Raw genomic sequence first — 22,040 nt, 5'->3', positions numbered from 1 at the left:
CTGCTTCTGCACTGAAATATCTCATGTTGGTCCCCACTGTAGAGAAGTGTCCACCAATGAAAACTTCAGAAAGTCCTACATTTAGTTTATGGAGAGAAGCTTCAACATCCTGCCTTTGCTCAGGATATTCAAAACATTCATTCACTGACAGCTGAATATCCTGAAGCCAGTCTTCATTCACTTTAACCTCATCTGCGACAAAAAATAAATAACCCAAGTTAGAAAGAGAGAAAGAAGACATTTACAAATTAAAAGACAACACTGGTGTTGCAGTAAATTCATTCTGATAACGTGAACTTTTTTTACCACTTAGCTGGTGGATGAAGTGGTCCTCAGTGGAGTGGACCTTTTCAAGGAGCAACTCTTGGACACTTTGAAGGTTTTCTGTTAGTTTTGCTCCATTCCTGTTCAATTCTTCCAGGTCTTGTGGATTGGCCACGCTGGCCAGGACGTTAATCTCTACCAGAAGAGAATCCACCTGTTCTGTCTGATTCAGGAGGTCCTTGTTGATGTGCTGAGCAGAATACAGTGACATGGATTAGGACACAACACAGGGGTATTACTTAATGTGGTGATTTTATTGATGTTACTAATAGATCAATTAACATGACTAATAATTGAATGATCTGTGTTAATTGTATTTAATGCTCTAGGTAGAGTATGGTTTGTTTCCTAAAGGACGGGCTGATGAAGGCCTGTGGCTGCAACGTGTTTGCCTTGACCTGGAATTGTCGCTTTGTTATTTTGTATTTAGCTCTGGTTTTGAATTTTCTAATGAAATATTTTTTTTGTGAATAAAACATGAAAGCATGATTGCTAGTGTTTGGGGAGCATGTGGCATTTTTCTACTGTTTGTGTGGATATCTTGTGCCTGCAGCACCCAATATTTTTCTTACAGCATGCTTTATCAGTACCATGCAAGAAGAGACCGGAGTGTCATTCCAGCTCAATGGAGCCACATGTTTAATTGTAATAAATTGAAACAGTTTCAGTTTCTGAAAGTTACCTAGGTATTTATATTTATATTTCTTATGACCACTGACCCTCTTTTTGTATGGTTAGTCCCTATATGATGCCTGTCTAGTAATCTACTTAGATCAATACTATAACCTGCAGTCGTAGAAGCCCAGCGGTTTCAGTACTTGCAAGTAGTAGATTCTTTAAAAAAATAAAAGTATGCCAAACTGGGAACTGTAAATATTTTTCCCCTTGTGCATTGAAACTACTAGTCCGCCTGACATGTACACTACCTTTAATCGATCAAAAATGTTTGGATGGTCAGAAACAGCAAGGCTGTGTACAGACTCTTGGATAGCCTGTAGACAGCAATGGGACTGGATGAGTCTGTCTGCAATGTGCTTCTTGACAGCAGTGAACTCTTGAAACACTTCACTGCTGTCTTCATAGAGTTCTTTAACCTGCTCCATCCTCTTCTTCAGCTGGGTTTCGATGACCTAGAACAATATCAAGCATGATTACTGTGTGGCCTCATCCCTTGGAATGACCCTACAGCTGAAGACATTGTTTAATTGAAAAGTGTTGAATGTGGCCTGCGGGTAATTGATTGATTGTCAGTTAACCCCTGGCCACACCCTATAAAAAGAGACGAAACAATGTTTGGAGAGTGTGTGGAGCTGTGCGCTGCAAAAGGAGAGTACGTTTGGTGAAGGCGTTGACAAGCCTGAACAAGTATTGACGAAGAGCAAGGTTAGTTTATGTGGCGGGATAGCTGTGCTTGGGTGCTGTGTTTATTTAGAAGTGTTTTGTTCTAAACTTTTCCTGTGTTAGTTTATTTTGTATATAATATAATAGTGCAAATACGCAGTTTTTCCAACCTTGACCACCCATCACTTTACCACAATATATATTATATATATTATATATATATATATATTATACACACACTCTCAGCAGCAAAAAACTAATTTTTTTTTAAAGTGTCCCACTTAAGGACTGGCCAGGTCTGGTTTTAAGAAGAACTACAATATTCTTGCATATAAAAATAAAGGAAATGCATTGAATCACAATCCACGAGTCTGCATTTTCAACATCTAACTAAGAAACCAGTCTGTTGCTCACCTGTAGCTCCAAAGGAGAGTCTTTGCTTTGCAGAAGCTCTTGTATCTCAGCAGCTCTACAGTTAAAACGCTCAATATTCCTCTCCTGAGCCTGTATTTCATCCTGAGGATTAAACATTTTTTTTAACAAGATACCATCAAAACCAAAGTGCACGACGAAGCTCTATGCATAAAATGGTGGAATTGTAAAGATTTATAAGGAGATGTTTGCAACAGAATCTTTAAATAAAAATGCAAGTAAAAAAAGTTCTTCAAAAAATAAGTGGAATTCCGGCATCAGCACTTAGAATAGAAAATATGCATCGCATTTTCCCTGACAGATTGAAAGCCTGCTTAAACTTGCATGTTTGTTTTTTTTTAAACAGATCTGCACACGTCTGCAGAGATCACTATATGTAAAATGCCAAGTCGGAATTACAATATACAAATGAAAACCTTACATCACTGCCAAACACTTAAGCACGTAAAAAAAAATAAAGTAAAAAAAGTTTACCTTTTTAAATCAAACCTGTGTCGGAATGGTCCCGATCCTGATTCAGGATTGTTTTTCTCAATACTAGCAAACACTGTTTGGGGGTGTCTTCACTGATTTTTCTCGTAATGAATCTACTAAACCTGCTTGGTTAGCAATCATTCAATGGACAAATATATCTGGCAAGACCCAATTCCAGGAGTTAAATTAAACAATGCTTGACAATATTATATATAATCATCTAAAGCAACTTAACAGGAGATTCACAAGCAGAAAATGCCATTAGAATACGAACAACCTGCCCTATGGTTTCAGATACACCCTGAAGCGTATTTTTTTGGCTGAAGAAAAAAAATGTAACATAAACATTCTCAGGGTGCAGCCAATTTGTGTTGGTTCCTAGTGCATGAGAGCACAACAGCTCTGCTAAACTGAACTAAGGTCAAACACAAAAACAAGCTAAAATGTAGCACGCAATAGGCCTTCCACCACTTCCCACGGAGCAACGGTATTTTCAATTAGAGATGCAGCTAACAGGCTGAGTTAACAGAGAACCCTTGAAGATAATAATTGCATAAAAACAAAAATGTTGACCCGTCTTTTATAACCCTTTAAGAAACCCTTATTATTTGTATTTTTCCAAGTCTTGGAGGGGCTAATCAGTGTTATACATACACAGAGAATAAATCACAAGAAAACGACATATTCAAAATAAAACTACGTGGCGTTGCTAGGCGTATTATTATCTGCATGTTTGTCACACCATCTGATTAATGATTTCAAGCATCAACATGTAGCTCTTTTGAGGCTTCACAGGAAGGGAGTTACCTTTGAAATCTCTGGGTTGGGTACTGGCAGATGTACAGTGATGTATACAATCAAAGTTAAATGAGTGCAGTAAGTGGAGGGGGGTTCCTTAAGATGCCCAGAACTGTGTACCATCTATGCATTTCAGCTTACAGGTGTGGAACATATTTGCTGGAAAAATCCAGTATTGTTTACAATGCTTCAATAAAAACTGCATGTTGTTAATACTCTGAATTCTTTCTTGTTTAAAATACCTTCTGGGACTATCGATATTTGACGGTTTTAGTTCCAGAAGCATTTCAGTCTCGACCTAGGGCTAAATCTTAACTGATAATAACATAAAGTAAATGAGAATTCTTAAGGTTCAAATAACACTCAAAATAAAAAGGTTTTATTTGCTAACATTTCACACATATTGCATTCTGCATGTCTTCAAGAACTGTTTTGAAGACCAAGTAAAGTGAGACGTTTTATAAAACAGAATTAGGAGCTTACAAGTTCTTAAACAAATGGGAACTGACATCTATGAAAGTTGCTGGCCCAGCTTCTGTGTATGAATGAGTGTATGCTAATCACATTACCTCCAAATCTGTGATCTCCTGTTGGTTTCTGAAGCGATGATGCTCTGAAAATGCCCCCAGCTTGATCGTTGTCCATTCTTCAATGTCACCGGCTAAACTAATGAGCTTCTCCCACAGTGTCAGACCACATTTTATATTATCCAGATAGATGTCAGTCTTCTCAGTCACCTGGCATGAGTAGTACATGGAAGATCAAAACAGTATAAACTATTTAAAAATCAAGATTTCTGATGTTTATTGAATTGTGACATCCTTTCATATTTTACCCACGGCATTTCTCTCTTAAAACAAGTAAATTAAAAGGACTCGAAAGTGAGCCGAAGTTTTTGTTACTAGTGTTGTAACAGTAACAATTTTTAGAACTTCTTTTTGTTGATTAACAGTTAACCTTCAGTGTACCATCATGTTACCAAATGTTTTGTTTCTGGTTAGTTAATATATTGTAACCTATTTATAAAAGGTGCAGTAGTCCCGCATATATGAACACCTCCTAAGTTAACATTTCGGCTTAGGGAATAACCTAGTGGTGAAACAGAATTTTCCCATTATAAAAGCTCCACCTAAAGGAACAGGAACGTTGCTGAAAAGAACGCATTTTTGGCACCGATAGCGATTCATTGCTTACCGACTCAAAACTGATACAGTACTGTTTAACCTGATAACTCACCATCATCAAACTCAAATTCAAATGGTTATTCAATATTTATTTATTTTTTTATTTTTTATTTTTTTTAATTAATTTAGTCGTCGCCAGTGGTTTTTACCCCAGTTTTTTCCGCAATCTGGAATGCCCAATTATCATTTTTATCCCGGTTCACCGCTGCAACCCCCTGGCGACTTGGGGGAATGGAGACTGAAACACGCGTCCTCCGAAACGCGTTCCTGCCAATCCGTCATTTTTCGCACTGCGGATCCACAACAAAGCCACCAGAACAATAGTGCCGGAGGACAACACTGATCTAAATGGCTCCACTGCAGACCCTCAGGTGCCCAATCAGCCACAGGGGTTCCTGGTGCGCAGTGAACCGTGGATTCCCTTGCCCTCCCTTCCTGGGCGGCGCTCGGCCAATTGTGCGCCGCCCCCTAGGAACCCCCGGTCACAGTCGGCAGTTACATAGCCTGGATTTGAACCTCCGATCTCCAGGCTATAGGGCGCATCCTGCACTCCACGCAGAGTGCCTTTACTGGATGCGCCACTCGGGAGCTCCCTATTCAATCTTTTTAAAACTGACTTGTCATCAAGAGAGTAATCTAGAGCTGCTGCTGCATTTTTTAACGTGTGTGTAGGGGCACTGTGTAAATAACCATTGCGTTGAAATTCAATTCTCATATTCATAATTACTGTGAGTGGCCTTGCATATTGTGTCCGGTGGTGTTCTCTTAGCCAGAGACTACTATAGTAAAATAAAGGTAAAACATACAAACTGGTCCCTCTGTACCATGTCCTATTATTAACTTCACTCAATGCTAACAATCAATTTGTTAACAAATAAAAAAAATGCATAAAAAGTGCATTATTTTAGTTAAAATATGTAAATTGCATTTTGGCCTTGACAATTCCAGTTTTATTTGTTAATTTTTTAGTGGATTTTGGTGACTTAGAAGCTACAGTAATGCAATACTGAGTGTCAGTGGTTCAACCCTACATGACAATGCTGACATGTTATCTACCAACACCCATTGTGGGGGCATGCGGAGGTTAGGCAAGCACTGTGTCATTGTTTTGGTAATTAGAGATCCCAAAACACAGCTGGGGAGCAACCCTCACTTGCTGGGAAGAAACAAAGAAAATCATTTTTCAAACCAAGGCACATGGACAGGGCCTCCTTTAGGTTTTTTTTTTTTTGAGTTTGTGACCCATTACTTTGTCTCATGTACAGTATCCTTACGGCACCACATCACACATGACTGAACGTCACATTTATAAATTCTGCCCAGGCGAAATCCATTCGGTTTACCACGAGATGTGTATGTTAATCAATATCTTTAAACAAACGTACATCTAACCACCGGTCGACGAGAGAGTCTGCCTCGCTCTCAAATGCAGTGTCTTCACAGCTCTGGATTTTCTTCAGCTGTGACTGCAGCTGTCTGCAGACGGTTCGGATTTCATCAATGTGGTCAGAAGAGCCACTCAGCTCCTCCTTCATTGTGCCGACCTGCAAACATAAACAGAAACACAGAACACAGGGCTAAAGTGAGGATTACAAGGGAGAAGAAACAGGGCTCTAAGACAAATCTGTGGGCTTCATAGTGAATGGAAATTAGTTGCTTTGGTGCATTAGTTGCTGTCCGATATATTACAGGGCCTGTAAGTGGATTAAACAGTCATCAAACCTCTCCAAGCTTTATGTAGAGGAGGAACCTGTAACTTTTGCTACAATGAAAACGCTTGCAAAAAAGTAGGACTTAAAACAAGGACTTACAGACAAAGTCTTATGCACTTTTGCAGCCTCTCAAAATAGTCTCACATTAACCTGGATGCACAAACAGTTCTCATTTATGTTTGCTCAATGTACCGAAATTACAAATCTGCACAAAGAATGACAACATATAGTATGAAACAAATTTTTAAAGAACAAATAATTATATGAACATATTACAACGTGTATGATCATGGCAAGGATTAGCGTGCGAATTAACAGCTTTTCAGTTTTAATATCCATTAGATTTAATGTAAAATGACAGAAAGAGACGACTGCCATCTAGTGACAAACAGAAATATTACACTTAAAATTTTAATGATATTTGACCTGTTACATAAAATACAGCTATCAATACAATGACGACTGGATGACAAGCAGTCTCTCTCACGCAAAATAATAATGCACAAAAAAACAACTGGAAATCTGAATGAGCAGTGTGAATGGTTTCACAGTCCATTGCATTCACCTTCTCTATGAGTCGGTGCAAGTTGTCCTTTCCCATGTAAGAAGCCTGCTCTGAAATGGTGGTTTCTGCTCTCTGCAAAGTGTTGGATAGATCACTTCGGTAGCCTTGAAATTTCTTCAGCAGTCCCATCAACACACTGCATTGTTCTTGCCTAGAGTAGAGCAACAGTTAATATATCCTGTGTCTATACATATTAATGTAGCTGTACTACATATAATCTACCACGTCTCTCACAATGAATTTGCTGTTAATTTTGCTGTTTTTTCACTCAACAATGGTACAGATTAAACTGACCTTTTTATACTGTATGCACAATGTAATTGGATTTAAGCTACCTGATCTGGAATCGGATTCAAGTGGATAGACACAGAAGCATGGTTTCCTCCAAATCTATATACTCCAAATATATACCCGTATGTTTAAGACTTTAAGTTACTGGACTGTTAAAATGAACCAGTTAATTGGATACTCTGTGAATCTGTTAATTAGTTTTGTGAAAAGTAATTTAAATGAATTAAGATGATTCATTATTCAGGTTGGTTTATTAGTATTTGGTTAATGGGATCATTTAAATCAGAGAACAGGACAAGAAACTACAGTAAGTGCTGCAATCATTCATTTGAGTAACTGTAGATTTGAGGGTTGCACTGAAGGCTGTGATTTGAAGCTAAAACCAGGTTGGTCCCGTCAGGAACAGTTTAAGAGAGCAGAGGTAGGGCTGCACATCAGAGCAATCAACTACAAGGGTTAAAAACCCAACTGTATAAATGGGTAACTATGTAAAAATGATGTGTAAAAAATTGTAATTGTATGTAAAAATAATGTGATATCTTGTAACAATTGTACCTGGATAAGGGCGTCTGCTAAGAAATAAATAATAATAATAATAATAATAATAATAATAATAATAATAATAATAATAATAATAATAACAACAACAAGGAGGTGGTCTGTGGAATGCACACTCTCTTCTGTGTGTATCAGATTGAAATGGTTTATTTTTCACCTACCCTTCGGTTACTGTTCGTTCTGTTTCCTCCCACAGGGTATCCAGGTCCACAAGGCTCATAGTTTCCTCCTCACGTGATGTCGGAGGGATCTGATTGGCTCTTTCTCTTAGTCTTTGCAGGTCTCCTTCACAGGAGCGCATCTGGTTCTCTAGTTCTTCTAAGATCCTCAACCTGGATATAAAGCCAGTGTTAGCAATGGATAGGAGCATTACTGGAGCCAAATAATACACATTTTAAAAATCTATTTGAATGAAAATGGCATTGAAGAACTCTAATGGTCACCTCCCAGGCTTGGATTGCTGCTACATGCTTATTGTTGTCATACATGTACTTATTTTCCATTCAAATGGATTTCTGTATTATTTGCAACCTGCAATCATCCTTTACATTTCCATGATAAACAAATAATTAAATGAGGTAAAAAAATGCAGAAACCAAAAAATCACTAATTAAAAGTTAAGAACAGCAGAGTTCAGAGTTTGTTAATTTATATATTATATATATATATATATATATATATATATATATATATATATATACACACACATAACAAGACAAACCTTTTGTGAAGTGCAGGCAATGTTGGTTCCATCAGTCCCACACCGTCTGCTTTCTCTTGAACCTCCTGTAGACGTGTCATCAGGGCATTCTTTTTCACAAGGATTGACCGGAGAACTTCTTGTTGAAGATTTTGTTCGTGTTTCATTATAAACTCTTTTGTGTCCTCTAGTTTCTGGGAAAGTACTGCAATCATTTGCTGGCAGGTCATTCCTTTACTGGATTCAGCCTCCTGCAGACGGATCTCAGCCTTGTTCAGCAGCTCATCTATGTGGACGGCTTTGTCTCTCATGGAGTTTATATCTTGCTGGATCGCTTCTAACTCTACTTTGCTTTTGCGTATAGAAACCACATCAGAAGATGGAGCAGCTTGTAAACGATCAATATCATTTTCAGCCATTCTCAGTGACACTAAAAAGGCTTCCAGGGTTTTCATGGCCACCTCACTGTCATGCATGCTGTGGTCCATCTCTTCCAGTTTATTTTTACAGACAAGCACAATGCTTTGGATAGCTTGTTGATCTCTGGGGTCCAATCCCGCAGCAGCCAGGCTCTCTAGTTTCTCAAACGCACTGCTGTTTCTGATGTTGCGCTGTATGCGTCTCTGAAGTTCCTGTTAAATAATACAAAGTTTTTAAAAATATATACGTGAAATCTTCTGGCAAGTAGTATGTACCCTTCAGCCTCCTTTGTGGCTTCTGTGAGTTTAATCGAGTGAAACAACCTTAGATGGAATGGAAGTCACTCAAGACACTACTCAGATTTTGACAGAAAGAAAAAAATTTGAGGAATTGACCCAAGGTGAAAAACATTTAGTCATAAGCAAATATATTTGTATTTCTGTAAACCTTTACATGTTTGAATGGAAAGTACTGTAGCTTAAAATTTTGTTTTTTTTATTGTCCCTTTACCTTTTACAGAAGTAAGAAGCACTGACACCATCTAGTGATCTGCCACTTTGAAAACAATGTCCTTTTGTTTTGCTGTCAATACACTGCCTGTGCACTAGATGGTGCTGGTTCTTACTAATATAAAAAACACTCGGGCAGATCTAGCCTACATTACATGTATATCTATGGCAGGCAACTAGAACTGAAAAGCAGGTTTTGAACTGATGTTAAAGCACCTTAACAAAGACTTATTGAAACAAATACAAAAATAAAGCACACTATTTAAGTAATTGCAATGAGAACTACTAAGAATGACTTCAAACATCATAAAAGGTAATGGAATAGTATAAAAATGAGAACATTTCATTTGAAAGTGTTGAATTTTAAAAGGTGTAAGTGTGACAGACAGACAGACAGACAGACAGGTCCTTAAGTTTAATCTCCAGATTCTGATGCTTCGGTGACTTGCTGTACCTTTAAATCCTTTTGCACAGAGGCAGCACCAGGCATTGTAAACCGCTTCAAAGTCTTGGGCCTCTTTTTGAACTGGTCTAGTGAATCAGAAAGCTGAGCGACTTCATTATCCAATGGGACAAGGAATCCAACAGCAGTTTCCATGGATTTCAATCTGTTAAAATATAAAATGAGCCTTGAAATACAGACTAAACCATTTAAGCCTCATTTTGTCCAAAAGTCTGTTAACTTGTCATAGCATGAATAAATGCAGATGTTACAGTATGTCTTACATTGACACAGATTTAAACTTTTGCCTATTTGCCTACTTACCTGTCAGTTACTGATCTCTCTGTTTCCTCCCACAGGGTCTCCAAGTCCACAAGATGCTTGGCTTTTTCCTCACTTGACATCAGTACAAGCTGATTGGCTGTTTCTCTGAGTTTTAGCAGTTCTCCTTCAAAGGAACCCAGATTGTTCCTTAGTTCTTTTAAGGACCTCAACCTGTGTGTAAAAACAATGCTTTATTAACATAACCTGTAGCTGCACTGGCATTCAACTATCCTAGTCTTATAATGGCCAAAATAATGAAAACCATGACAAACCTTTGCTGAAGTGCAGGTAATGTCGGTTCCTTCAGTCCCTCGCTGTCGGTTTTCTGTTGTACCTCCCGTAGATTTTTTATCAGATCCTCCTTTCTAACAAGGATTGGCCGGACCACTTCTTCTTGTTGAAGATTTTGTTCGTGTTTCATTATAAACTCTTTTGTGTCCTCTAGTTTCTGGGAAAGTACTGCAATCATTTGTTGACAGGTCATTCCTTTACTGGATTCAGCTTCCTGCAGGCGGATCTCAGCCTTGTTCAGCAGCTCATCTATGTGGACGGCTTTGTCCCTCATGGAGTTTATATCTTTCTGGATCACTTCTAACTTTACTTTGCTTTTACACAAGGCAACCACATCCGCAGATGGAGCAGCTGGTAAACGATCAATATCATTTTCAGCTGTTCTCAGTGACGCTAAAAAGGCTTCCATGGTTTTCATGACCACCTCGCTGTCATGTATGCTGTAGATCATCTTTTGTAATTTCTTTTTGCAGACAAGAACAATTTTATGGATTGCCAGTTGGTCTCTGGAGTCTAATCCTGCAACAGAGGGGCTCCCTGGTTTCTCTAAGACACTGCTGTTTACTATGTGGCGCTGGATACGTTCTTGAAGTTCCTGTTAGAAAAGTTTAAAAACAGTTTAGATTCAAAATAAAAATACAATTCTGGTAATGAATTGTTTTCAGCATATAAAGTTTCAGTATATCTAAAATAATTTGTCAAAAAATAATCAAATAGGAACTCTTATAAGGAACAGAAAAACAGCATTTGGTGAAAGCAAGTATCTGCAAGCTAGTTTAATTGAATAGCTGAGAATTAGAATGGCTATTAATTGGCCATATTACCCATTTATGTGTGTATTTTAAGTCAAAACAATAACAGCACACCACCAAGCCTGAGTTTCAGTGTTACATTCTCTGATGGCATTTGTCAGCTCTACCGAAGGTGGAATGGGTTATTAATATGGTACATCGTTGCAGTTGGGTCTGTATTGTATTTAATGTGCACATCACCCAGTGAATACAATGAAAACAGTCAAAATACCCATTTCAGCTGAACTTTAAAACACATGTTTTTAAAAGCTCTGCTGACATGCCATACCTTTATATCCTTTTGAACTGAGTCAGCACCAGTCACTGTAAACCGCTTCAAAGTCTTGGGCTTCTTTTGGTACTGGTCTAGTAAATCAGAAAGTTGAGTAACTTGAATCTCCACAGGAACGAGGATTCCCACTGTAGTTTCCATGGACTTCAATCTGTGAAAATACAGGATATTGGCATTTAATAGAGATCAATTATATCATTAACAGAAACCTCAGAACTTCCTTCAATTAATAAGGATTCTCTATTAAACAATGAAAATAAATCCGTACATTAGAGAGTTTCTAATCACAATAAAACTCTTCTTAGAGTGCATTACCTCACCTACAGCTCAGACTGTTACCCTCCCAATGTGGTCAATGTGCTCTTCATGTTAGTGAGGAAGATAATCATAGTTAGACAACCACCTGACTCTTTTACAGGTATGTATCACCTGCTGTGTTTTTAGCTGCACATTGTTATGGGTTACCTAAAACTGACTTCTGAAACCACTGTGAAAAAACAACACTGTTGTTTATGTATGGCAAGTAATCAATATTATAGATCTCCATATTTGCACGAATGCAAAATATAACAGCTGCTGTAATAATCTGGTAAAATGTCACATGCATGGATAGGGTCACAGTGCTTGACCAGCTGAGCTAATGTGCAAACACAGTCCTGGTTCTTGAGTCTGTCTGCCTGCCTGTGAGAGTGAGTTACCTGGCTTGGAGGCTTGGCTTGAGTTCTCTCCACTCGTGGTTTATTCTTTTCCTGGTTTCAGGTTCCCTCATGTTTCCTTTAAGCTGTGAAGACTGAATTTCAAACTCAAACCAAAAAGTTTCAGTCTCCTCTTGCGCCTCCTACAGTGAGATTAGAATAAACAGTCAACAATATTGTTGTTCTAAAGCTAGGTTATCAGAATGTATAGTGTGGGTTCTTTAACTCTATATTAAATCAGCTTGACAAACCTGTAATTCTTGACACTTGATGCGCAGGACTGACGTATCCACCATATCTTCAGGAAATTCAGAGAGAATGAGTTCTCTGTTCTTCTTCAGTTGCACCTCGAAGACACTCTTTGACTCTCTATAGCTGAATATGAAACACAATCATAAATATGAAGAACACAAGATATGCATTCACAATTTTTTCTATTGTCAGTGGCTGTTACCTCTTCAAAACCTCAGTCTCAGTCAAGTCCTGTTTGTCTTGAACGGCCGGTACAGTTTCCTCAACATTCAGTTTTACAGCTTGTTGCACCACTGGGATATTTGCAACCCTCACCGTTACCTTGAAACAAGAAGGACAGATTTTGTGAAAAACTTCTGCTTAAACCTCAAGGCTGCATACAATAACAGAGGCAAGCATTGATTTCCAAATCTAAGAAAATGACTGAATTGTATTGCGTATACCATCCAGGAATGGAACTGACCAGTTCTTTCTGCAGTGCTGATGCATAAAGGCATCCAAGGAATAAAGTTTGTTTCAAGATTTCAGCCACTGCTGGCTGTTACCTTCTTCAGTGATGAGTAAAATCAGACATATCCCATATCCTATAACTTAAAACCAGTACGATGAACACATTAGCAGGCTTTACCTGGCAGTAACTATGAATGAACGTACAGCTTCTGTGTCAGCATGTACTGTTTTTAAATCAGCTGTTTATGTGGACTCCTATAGTGGGTTATGAGTATAAACGCTTATGCAGAACAGCTTATAATTTTTTTTAAAAAACTGTAAACTGGCATTCATATATACATTACAGGATACAAAACTGAAAAAGAAGCATAAGCGCAAACAGAAATCTGTCACGCACCCAACCCTTTTTACCTGAGTAGTGGTAAGCAGCACTTTAGATGAAACTGAAGAAACAGCTTCTACAGGGCTGTCAACATCAGCTACCTTGAGTTCAGCATGTCCTGAAGATTGCCTGCAAAGAAAACAATATATTTTACAATGGCTCTTTCTAATGCTCCATTCACAAACGGTAACCTTGATCGACTGTTTCTAATGAGCATTGTTAGCATATTCTTATGTTTCAAAGCACTCCCTATAACAAAACATAAAGATATTGAGCTTAATGGCACCAAAAACCAGAAGACCGATTGTAAACATCATAAAAACACAAGCGTGCCACTAAAAGCCATATGAGCACTTGATAACATAATAAAAACACATGCCTCTTTTCAGAAGACTGTTGTTCATTGTGACGAGTTAGTAGATTCTCATATACATGTCTTGCTCTCTGTTCGATTTCTTCTTTTCTCTGCTCACATTCAGTAAGCTGGGTTTTGGTGAGACTGTAGCTGCTGTCAGCGGTCAGTTTTTCACAGATCCCCTTCATAGCCTGTAAATGATCATCGGCCTGACCCAGACTGCCCTCAGGGGAAAAGCAAGCCTGAAAGAGTAGCAAGGACTAGAGTTATTTTGAAGGATCAGCGCTGTCACACATCGCATCAGCATGATGATATTGCAAAGCATTTGAGTAAAGTGTCAATATGGTAAAAATGCATTTCAAGTGAGAATGACACTGTTGACTTGTAATACTTGCTCAGGTACAACAAAATAAGCATTTGATTATCTGTATCTTACTGTAAGCGCATGAAATTTACCTTAAAATGTACCTTTCCCCTCCCGCCCCCTCAATTGCCTGTATGTGCTTGCCTTTCGTGTTTTGACCTACTCAGATAGGCATTTAATTGGGATTTTAACATATTTAAACACAACACACGCATTGCCATGGTTTCCATGTTTAAGCTAAATATATACTCTAGCCATTACAAAAACAATCACAAGTTATCAAAATCCCTGCAAACATGTTCAAACTCAACCTGAAGGCTGGGTTAATACAGAAATATGAGTCAATAACTTTGACTGCCAAACTCTATGCTTTATATTCTTGAATATTCTTTCCATAGCATTTGAAGGGCTGTGAAGCACTTTAGGTTAAATGGTATAAAAACAATCCAGTCCAAATGTTTGGTACAGTAAATTTTTTTAAATATTGGTAGTAAATCAAGCTACCCTACTTGCTGTGTTTATCACTACATATTATTGTTATAACAACAAGAAATGCCTAAATACAAATCCTGCAGTGACAGTGCAAGGCTCTTGCAGTAGAATGTGGTTATAATATAATAGATTCTGTACTTATTGTTATTGACGAGCCAGTATATCGGTAGTAAACGAGTTCAACACACTTCTCAATGCTGTCCACCAGGACTTCTGGAACTTGGTTATGTTGTATATTAGTCTTGCAACAAGCTGCTTTTAAGAACTGTATTTGTCTTTAACAAATATGTGGAACCAAGTTTTTGTTTTAGTTTTTCATGTTTTCATACTTTAAAACAAATCTTGTTCAATGAATTTGCTCAAGCCTAGTGTTGTCGGTAGACGGCAGCAATAATACAGTGAATTTTGGTACAAATGTGACTTTTAGGTACCCATTATAGATGGTACTTAAGCTAATGCACAATGAATTGCACTGTATGCTTTTTTTCCCCCTATTTGGTCAAAGAAGCTTGCCAATAAAGGATTGCTTGGCATGGCCTTCAGTTATAGTAGAAAGGTGCGCAAGGTTACAAATGGGATTTGCACTGCTGAAGTCTTGTAAACATAATGTACAACTTCTGGACATGTTTCCATGCAAAAAAAAATAAAAATAAAAAGTTTTGGTCAATTGTATGGCTTTTTAGCGTGAGAAGACAATTCACCCACCCCTTAAAGTCGTACAATGTTTTAGATGCACTCTTCCTATAGCACGTGGGATGCGCGTGGTATGTGCGTGGTACGTTACATAAATAATGACTGTGGAGAGAGAGCGATGACTTTCTAAACTACATGGCAACCCGGCCATAGAATACGATGTAGAGATTTGAAGGTAGTATCTCCAAGCGCTGTGTCATCCTAAACTAAAAAATCAAAGCCTGGAGAGACAAAGCTGTGCCATACTGCATGCATGCAAAAGCTTAGAAAGTCAGTAAGTATTACTAGTATTACACAATACCTGGTGTTCTTTAATAAGACCGGCTATGCAGGCTGAATTAATAAGCTTGATTTCTTTGTTAATTTGCATCTCGCACTGTGAAACAGCTCCATTACATTTTCCTTTTTCAACCTCAAATTTAATCAGATGTAAATAGAGTGGGATTTCTACGTGAATAGCCTATGTAATAAAAAATAGAAATCTGTTTAGCATATCAAAAGAATATGTTTTCATAGGAGAGCAAGACTGATGATAGAATATAGCTGCTAGTGCAGATTATTATAAAAAGCACATGCTGTATGCCGTATTATTTTAATCAAACATGTTAGCACAATGAAGACAATTAAAAAAAACACATTCCGTTAAACATCCATTCATATATTTGTTAAATATAGCAGCCTAAAAAATCAAGGACATGAGATTTGTGAGAGCTAGCATTCATTTTGAAAGCTTGCACTCATTTTTTAAAATCTATAATTAGAATTTTGAGCCTACCTCCCACTGTTCCCGAAGATATTTGCTTATTTTTTCTACTTCTTGCTGTTGATTTGAGGGAGTGATTTGTTTTATTTGCTCAGTTGCTTCCAGAAACTCTTCCAGGATGTTTGTTTCAGATCTTGTTAGGGTTTCCTACATGGAAAAATGCATTAGTTCCAGCCTGACCCAACCATACACAAAACACGAGCCATACAAATGCAAGTGTTAAGGGTGTCTGCTAAGAAATAAATAATAATAATAATAATAATAATAATAATAATAATAATAATAATAATAATAATAATAATAATAATAATAATAATAATCAACACAAAATCCAATCATCATAAAACCACAGTTAATCCCAGCCATTAACTGATCTCCTGTATTCATTTTTCTAAATCATATTTACAGTTGCATCAGTTGAGAGACAACAGATCTGAATGGCAGTTGCATTTCAAGCTGCCCACCTCGTGTTTTGCCACTCTTTCTTCAGAGGTGTGCTTCTCACTGAGAAGTGCCAGAGCATCCGTGATGTAGGCCTGGAGTTTCTGTTTTGAACTTTCAAACCTTAGCTTGATGTCAGCTTCCGAGGAGGAGCTTGCTTCCTTTGTTTGCATGGCAGAGTTTAAATTTGTCATTGTCACCTTTAAAAAAAATATATATATATATATTATAATAATAATAATTTAAACATAAAATAATTAAGATCTAGAGCCATGGAGTATAACTTGAGGATCATATTTTATAGGCAAAAAAAAAACAACACAGCATTTTGAATGTGAAATATCGCTTGTCGTCGCCTCAAAACAAGATTTTTCTTGTTTACCTAAGCCTGGGGTTGAACCCACAAGCACCCTATAGTATACACAAAGCATACTCCATGAATGTCTATTAAGCAACAGTATTTACATGGTGGGAAGGCTAAACAACATATGAGACCACAAAGGTATCTGGACTATATGAAGTGGCTCTGCAGCTGATGCATAGTTCACACACCCTAGTCTCTGTAAGTCGCCTTGGATAAAGGCGTCTGCTAAATAAACAAATAATAATACCTTGGAGGGTATGAAACATTAACCAATTACAGTAATCAAAATGTTAACTACTGTATGTTCTTTAAAGATGTGTTTGCCAATTTTGGTAACCCCTGAACAATATTCTTACATCATTTATTACAAAAAAAACCAAAACAACCCTCAGACCTGGCGAGTGTCTTTCACTGCGTTCACTCTTGACTGTAGGCCAGACGCTTGGAGGTGATGAAGGGACCTGTTCTTTGCAATGTTTTCTGCTACAATGAGCACAATCTCCTGGGCTGTTGCAACTTGTCTCTCCAACTCCTTGCCTCTGGTGATTAAGAGCTTAAAAAATATGGAAGAATAAGATAAAAATATTTGAAGTCAGTGTTTCAATGTGTTTAAAAGTCTCCAGTTGCCTTAGGCTCATATTTAACATGGCCTGTTTGGCCGGTTCAGCCCATCTTTTAAAGCATCTACAGGGTGGTAATAATGAATGTTGCTTTCTGAACATAGGCACACAGCAATGAGACTGCACAGGTGGAGGCACCACGTGATGGACAACACGATGCTACAATCACACAATGGCTGCTAACTGCTGTTTAGTATAGGCACTGAAAGGGTTCCTTCATAAGAACAACATTATAAACAAAAGGCACATTCTGTTAAAAAATAAAATTCCAGCTTCATTTTCTATACGGGGGTTTCAAGGGTTGTCTTAAATTAAAACAAACACAAAGGCATAGGTTGAAATGCCATAGGTTAAAAATGAAAACAGTATTTGTTTAAAAAAAAAACAACTATATATATTTCATACAATTTCTTACTTTGAAAAAAATATTTGGGCAATCAACATATTTCATATGAAACCCATTCGTTGCTAATCATTGACAATTATGACTGAAAACCAACACTTTGTCAAACTATTACATTATTTTTTTGCATGTTATTTTTCATATTTGTTATTTTTCATATTATGCATGTTATGTAATCATTTGTTGTTTTATTATAAAGCTGAATCTCTACTTTAATTTATATTTTTCAATAGAACAATTAGAAATTATAGAAATCACTTTCTTTGTGTTTTTTCTATTTTTTTTATTTGTTTTTAACTGCCCAAATACTTTTGTCTGCGACTGTATATATATTTTACAATCTTACTTGTAAAGATTTCTTGTCGATTTCTTGTCCCTTTTGCTTCGTGTTCAGACTATTGAAAATGTCTCCTGCTTCCGATTCCCACAGTTCCAGTAAAGCTAAGCTGCTCTCCAGGGTGACCACATGGCTGAGTAAGAGCTGGCAGTCTTGTTGAACTCCGGAACACTTATCTGCAATCTAGAAGATACATTTACCCGAACATCAATGCATGCCAGTAAAGCTGCAAAGGGCAAAGGGAAACCATTAAGCTTTTGCTAAGTCCTAAACTTGCCGTGTGAGCACTGTAGGAATTGTCGGTTTTTATATAAGAAGTTGAAAGTGATCTTACAGGTTTGATAGAGGGAGGAAGCAAATTGAAGGCTTTTCACTCTAGTTTTAGATCTAGTTTTACCCTATGGCTAGAAGCCTATAAATATATGTAATCTGCTGTCAACTTGTTCCTTAGCTCACAATGGTACGGATTGCTGCAGCTTTAGATTGAGTAACGAAACAGTTTTCATAAACATGCTGAAGAGTATTCTCAGCAGTAAATACTTTACCGATTTCAAAGCCAGTACCAATGTCCTATCATTTCAACCAACCAAAAAAGTAACTACAAACATTTTAATAAAAAGTTCATGCCACTCCGATGTATATGGTAAAAATACAGCAAAGTGTAATAAAGTACAGTAAAACGCATACTGAAATCATAAGGCATATGCAGGCATGGTGCATTGCATAAGCACGATATAGCATAGTACTCTACAAAATGACCATGCAAGTTTATCATGTTAAACATTTCTAAGGGTTAATTCAAAAGTATAACACCCAGTTTAAAATGCCAGTAATAACAGTGTAATCTTATGGATACCTCTGAAAGAGTGTCTTTTACATTCTTCACAGGTGGAAACTCTACAGGTGATTTTTCTGGGGACTGAAGGATGAAATCCAAATCCACCTCCTCTATTTTTCTTTTCAAGTCCTGAAAAGCAGTAGGTTTGCAGTTGTTAATGAGTTCTGCAGACAGCACTGACATATGATACCATAAGTTTAAACATATCCCACAGTCTATTCATCAATCGCTGGGTTACACTATGCATTAGAATCTACCTGGCATGCATACTTTGGGTGACATAAACTTTACAGGTCAGTTTATTTAAGTGACGATGTCTTCAAACATTGACCTGACCACCTTCTCCATACCATTACTACTGAGGCTAGCAGAGCTGAAGCACTCTGCACGAGACAACATCAGCGTTTTGACTGGCTGAGATGAGCGGGGCTTCGTTATTTACAATTACAATTGCAAAAGCTGTGTATTTTCAATAGCCCTTTATAACTCCAGTTATTAATGCAGAACCAGCTCCTATTCAAAGTGCTCCAAGCACAATGACCCATGATGCACTGGGCATCCACTGGCCACTCCTTTACTGCTCACATGAGTTTGTTTTAAACAAGAAGTGCAACACATGTAAATAGGATACCTCTAGCCTCTTGATATAGGTCCTGAGAGAGCTTGCTGATATATCGACGCGCTCATGCAGGATCTGTGTTGCTTCGTCTATCATGATATTGATGGCTGCGGTATTATCAGTCTTCCTTGGGCTTTCACAGGGTTGGGGAATGATCTCCTGTACAGAAAACACATTAGAGTAGCCAGAATCCATTGCTTATCTGTTATTTTACTTCTGAAGCATCATACAGCGTTTTTAAATTTTATTTTGTAAAGTCACTGGTCTAAAGCGGAAACCAAATGAAATAATGGAAATCGGTCAACATAGCGTGGTTTTACAGCTGAAGGATCACAACATAAGCAGATTTGTAAAATGGTGGTTTATAAATCACGGTTTGCTTGTTCATTTGCATGGGATAGGAAACAGTAAACCATCATTCTAAGAGACACTTAACATTCTTCAAACTTACAAATGTAGTTCTCTTTATGAAGTCGGCCCACTGTCTGTTTAGTTTCTTCATTTCTTCAGAGAGTTGAGAACTGGTTTGCTCATTGGTGACCTCTATTAAAAAGTTACCAGCTTCATTCAAGCGACCGTGTCTTGTGCTCCAGTCTGACATGACCTGACAAGTTGGATACCAATAAATGACTCTGTTTCAACACTGCATAATTGTAGCACAATATTGAATGCAGTCTCTTTGTGCAATTAATGTTTAGACATGTTCTCATTTTGCTCAGTAAATGATTCATTACTTCCTGCATTTAGTATTTAGTATCAACATTTGTCCTGTGTTTATCATCAAAAACCAAATATACTTTGGTCAGATTTTTAACCCAGTATGCACTTCTTTCTAGAATTAATACAGGATAAAGGAATGTTATATGTTCACCTGCCATTATAACTACACTAACCAGATGTTATGATTTATTTCAGCATTTTTGGTTTTCAGAGCAGTTGGCAAAAACTGAAAGAAACTAAATAATACAGCCTACCTCTGCTGTGTGTATTTGTGTTTGGGCCTGTGCATCCTTTAGCCACTGCTGAAGCAAATTATAGTTCTCTGTGTAGGTGTCCCAGCCAGAAACAACTCGAGCTAAAATGGCTTTCACATTCCTGATGGACGCCAGAGAAACAGAGGAGTCGCAGTCCACTTGCTTCAGGAACTTGTTGATATACTGAGAGTCAGCAGCTGATAAATCAGGAAAGGAGAAATTGACTTGACAGAGAAAGAGTCACTGACTTTTTCAGCTTTGACGTTTCCAATTAATATTCCACTAGGAAACGTCTTCTATACTAAAAGAATTGGACTCTGCATCCTGACTCACACTCACTAGCACAGTTAGCACTCCAGTAGACAAATGGATGTACTTTATAAAGGTAAAGATCATCACGAGGGAGGGGGAAAGGGGCTACAACAATCAGACAGAGCCAGGGTTGGGGTTAACTTTCTATCAGTTTAGTGTAAAAAGAGCATTCTACAGGATATGGTCATTTTATGAGGCACACATTTAGTCAACATTATACAAAGCTACTCAACTACTGCATATATGCATTATTTATGGCCTACAGCAGGCAGCTTGAGAGTAGACAGAAGCAAAGCTTAAAAGAGGAATAACAAGGTGCCAGCCTGACAAGCTGAAGCATCTGCATCCAGACTGTAACTGGTAAAGCAAGAACCACTAGACACCATCGTGAAAAGCCAGGCACTGAGTGCAGGCAGTGAGCATGCTTCATTGACCAGAACAGTGTGCAGGGAGTTACATGGGAGGGATTCTCCTCAAGCACTGAGGGTGTTTCCTCTTCATTTGTAATACACCCTTCCTAATGAAGTGTCCACCCATTACATCAATGCACCATGTCTGTAGTTACAGGTGACTATTATGAAACATCATGGCTATGAATGTATTTTGAATGAACGGTTAAACAAACACAACACACCCAAAACATTGCTGTCTTTGGGATTTTTCAGTGATATCATTGGCGCTTTGCAATTTGTGTAGGCCTGAATCCCAACTCTATTTGCTTGAAGGCAGGCTATCACGTGTTCAGTGAATCAGCCACCTATGTACTGTAATATCTTAAAAGAGCAACTTGGTTCAATCATCAAATCCTGTTAACCTTTTAAAACTCACTAGTTAAAAGCACCACGGTGGCCTTTAAAGTTCTCTAAAGCGTGTCTTCTCTCTAAGTGGCCACAGAGGTGCTTATAAAAGTATGTAACACAGCAGGATAGTAAGTTATTTTAAACAGGAATAATACATTAGTTAATATAAACATTTTAAAATGTTACATTCTCAAGAAGACACACACCCTACCTAAAGCAGTCCTGCTTGTGTAATTGCTGGCAATTAACTTCAGCTTTTCAGTGGCAGCCTCCAGGCAGGTAACAAAGCTCTGCTTCTCTACAAAATCCTTAGAGAAAGTGAAAAATACGTCTGCAATTACGAGATAATTATATATATTTTTTCATACAGGTGTAGGATGTGGAACGCCTAAAATGGAATGCACTTTCAAGGCATTTTGTTTTTCAAACTGCATTTAA

The 22,040-nt window shown here is 37.7% G+C and overlaps 1 protein-coding gene across 1 annotated transcript in view; it reads right to left on the bottom strand.

Annotated features, from left to right (window-relative positions):
* LOC117963938 (nesprin-2-like) overlaps positions 1-22,040 on the bottom strand; it is a 120,933-nt gene that overhangs the window by 78,279 nt on the left and 20,614 nt on the right. Inside the window, exons 16-43 of the mRNA XM_058987994.1 lie at positions 21,814-21,910; positions 20,491-20,687; positions 19,968-20,120; positions 19,529-19,675; positions 18,916-19,026; positions 18,069-18,242; positions 17,094-17,252; positions 16,359-16,535; positions 15,907-16,041; positions 15,433-15,591; positions 13,607-13,824; positions 13,257-13,356; positions 12,598-12,716; positions 12,395-12,518; positions 12,147-12,286; positions 11,446-11,599; positions 10,347-10,960; positions 10,075-10,245; positions 9,763-9,916; positions 8,401-9,011; positions 7,841-8,011; positions 6,831-6,981; positions 5,939-6,097; positions 3,939-4,106; positions 2,080-2,181; positions 1,251-1,454; positions 307-514; positions 80-192 (exon numbers count right to left, since the gene is read on the bottom strand). Coding sequence (XP_058843977.1) covers positions 80-192; positions 307-514; positions 1,251-1,454; positions 2,080-2,181; positions 3,939-4,106; positions 5,939-6,097; positions 6,831-6,981; positions 7,841-8,011; positions 8,401-9,011; positions 9,763-9,916; positions 10,075-10,245; positions 10,347-10,960; positions 11,446-11,599; positions 12,147-12,286; positions 12,395-12,518; positions 12,598-12,716; positions 13,257-13,356; positions 13,607-13,824; positions 15,433-15,591; positions 15,907-16,041; positions 16,359-16,535; positions 17,094-17,252; positions 18,069-18,242; positions 18,916-19,026; positions 19,529-19,675; positions 19,968-20,120; positions 20,491-20,687; positions 21,814-21,910 — 5,190 coding nt within the window. The remainder of the gene's footprint in view (positions 1-79; positions 193-306; positions 515-1,250; positions 1,455-2,079; positions 2,182-3,938; positions 4,107-5,938; positions 6,098-6,830; positions 6,982-7,840; positions 8,012-8,400; positions 9,012-9,762; positions 9,917-10,074; positions 10,246-10,346; positions 10,961-11,445; positions 11,600-12,146; positions 12,287-12,394; positions 12,519-12,597; positions 12,717-13,256; positions 13,357-13,606; positions 13,825-15,432; positions 15,592-15,906; positions 16,042-16,358; positions 16,536-17,093; positions 17,253-18,068; positions 18,243-18,915; positions 19,027-19,528; positions 19,676-19,967; positions 20,121-20,490; positions 20,688-21,813; positions 21,911-22,040) is intronic.

Source organism: Acipenser ruthenus, chromosome 15 (genome assembly GCF_902713425.1).
Source record: "Acipenser ruthenus chromosome 15, fAciRut3.2 maternal haplotype, whole genome shotgun sequence".
In the NCBI taxonomy this organism is placed as follows: domain Eukaryota; kingdom Metazoa; phylum Chordata; class Actinopteri; order Acipenseriformes; family Acipenseridae; genus Acipenser; species Acipenser ruthenus.
Note: the sequence above shows the minus strand (reverse complement) of the source record. Positions and strands in the feature narration are given on the sequence as shown.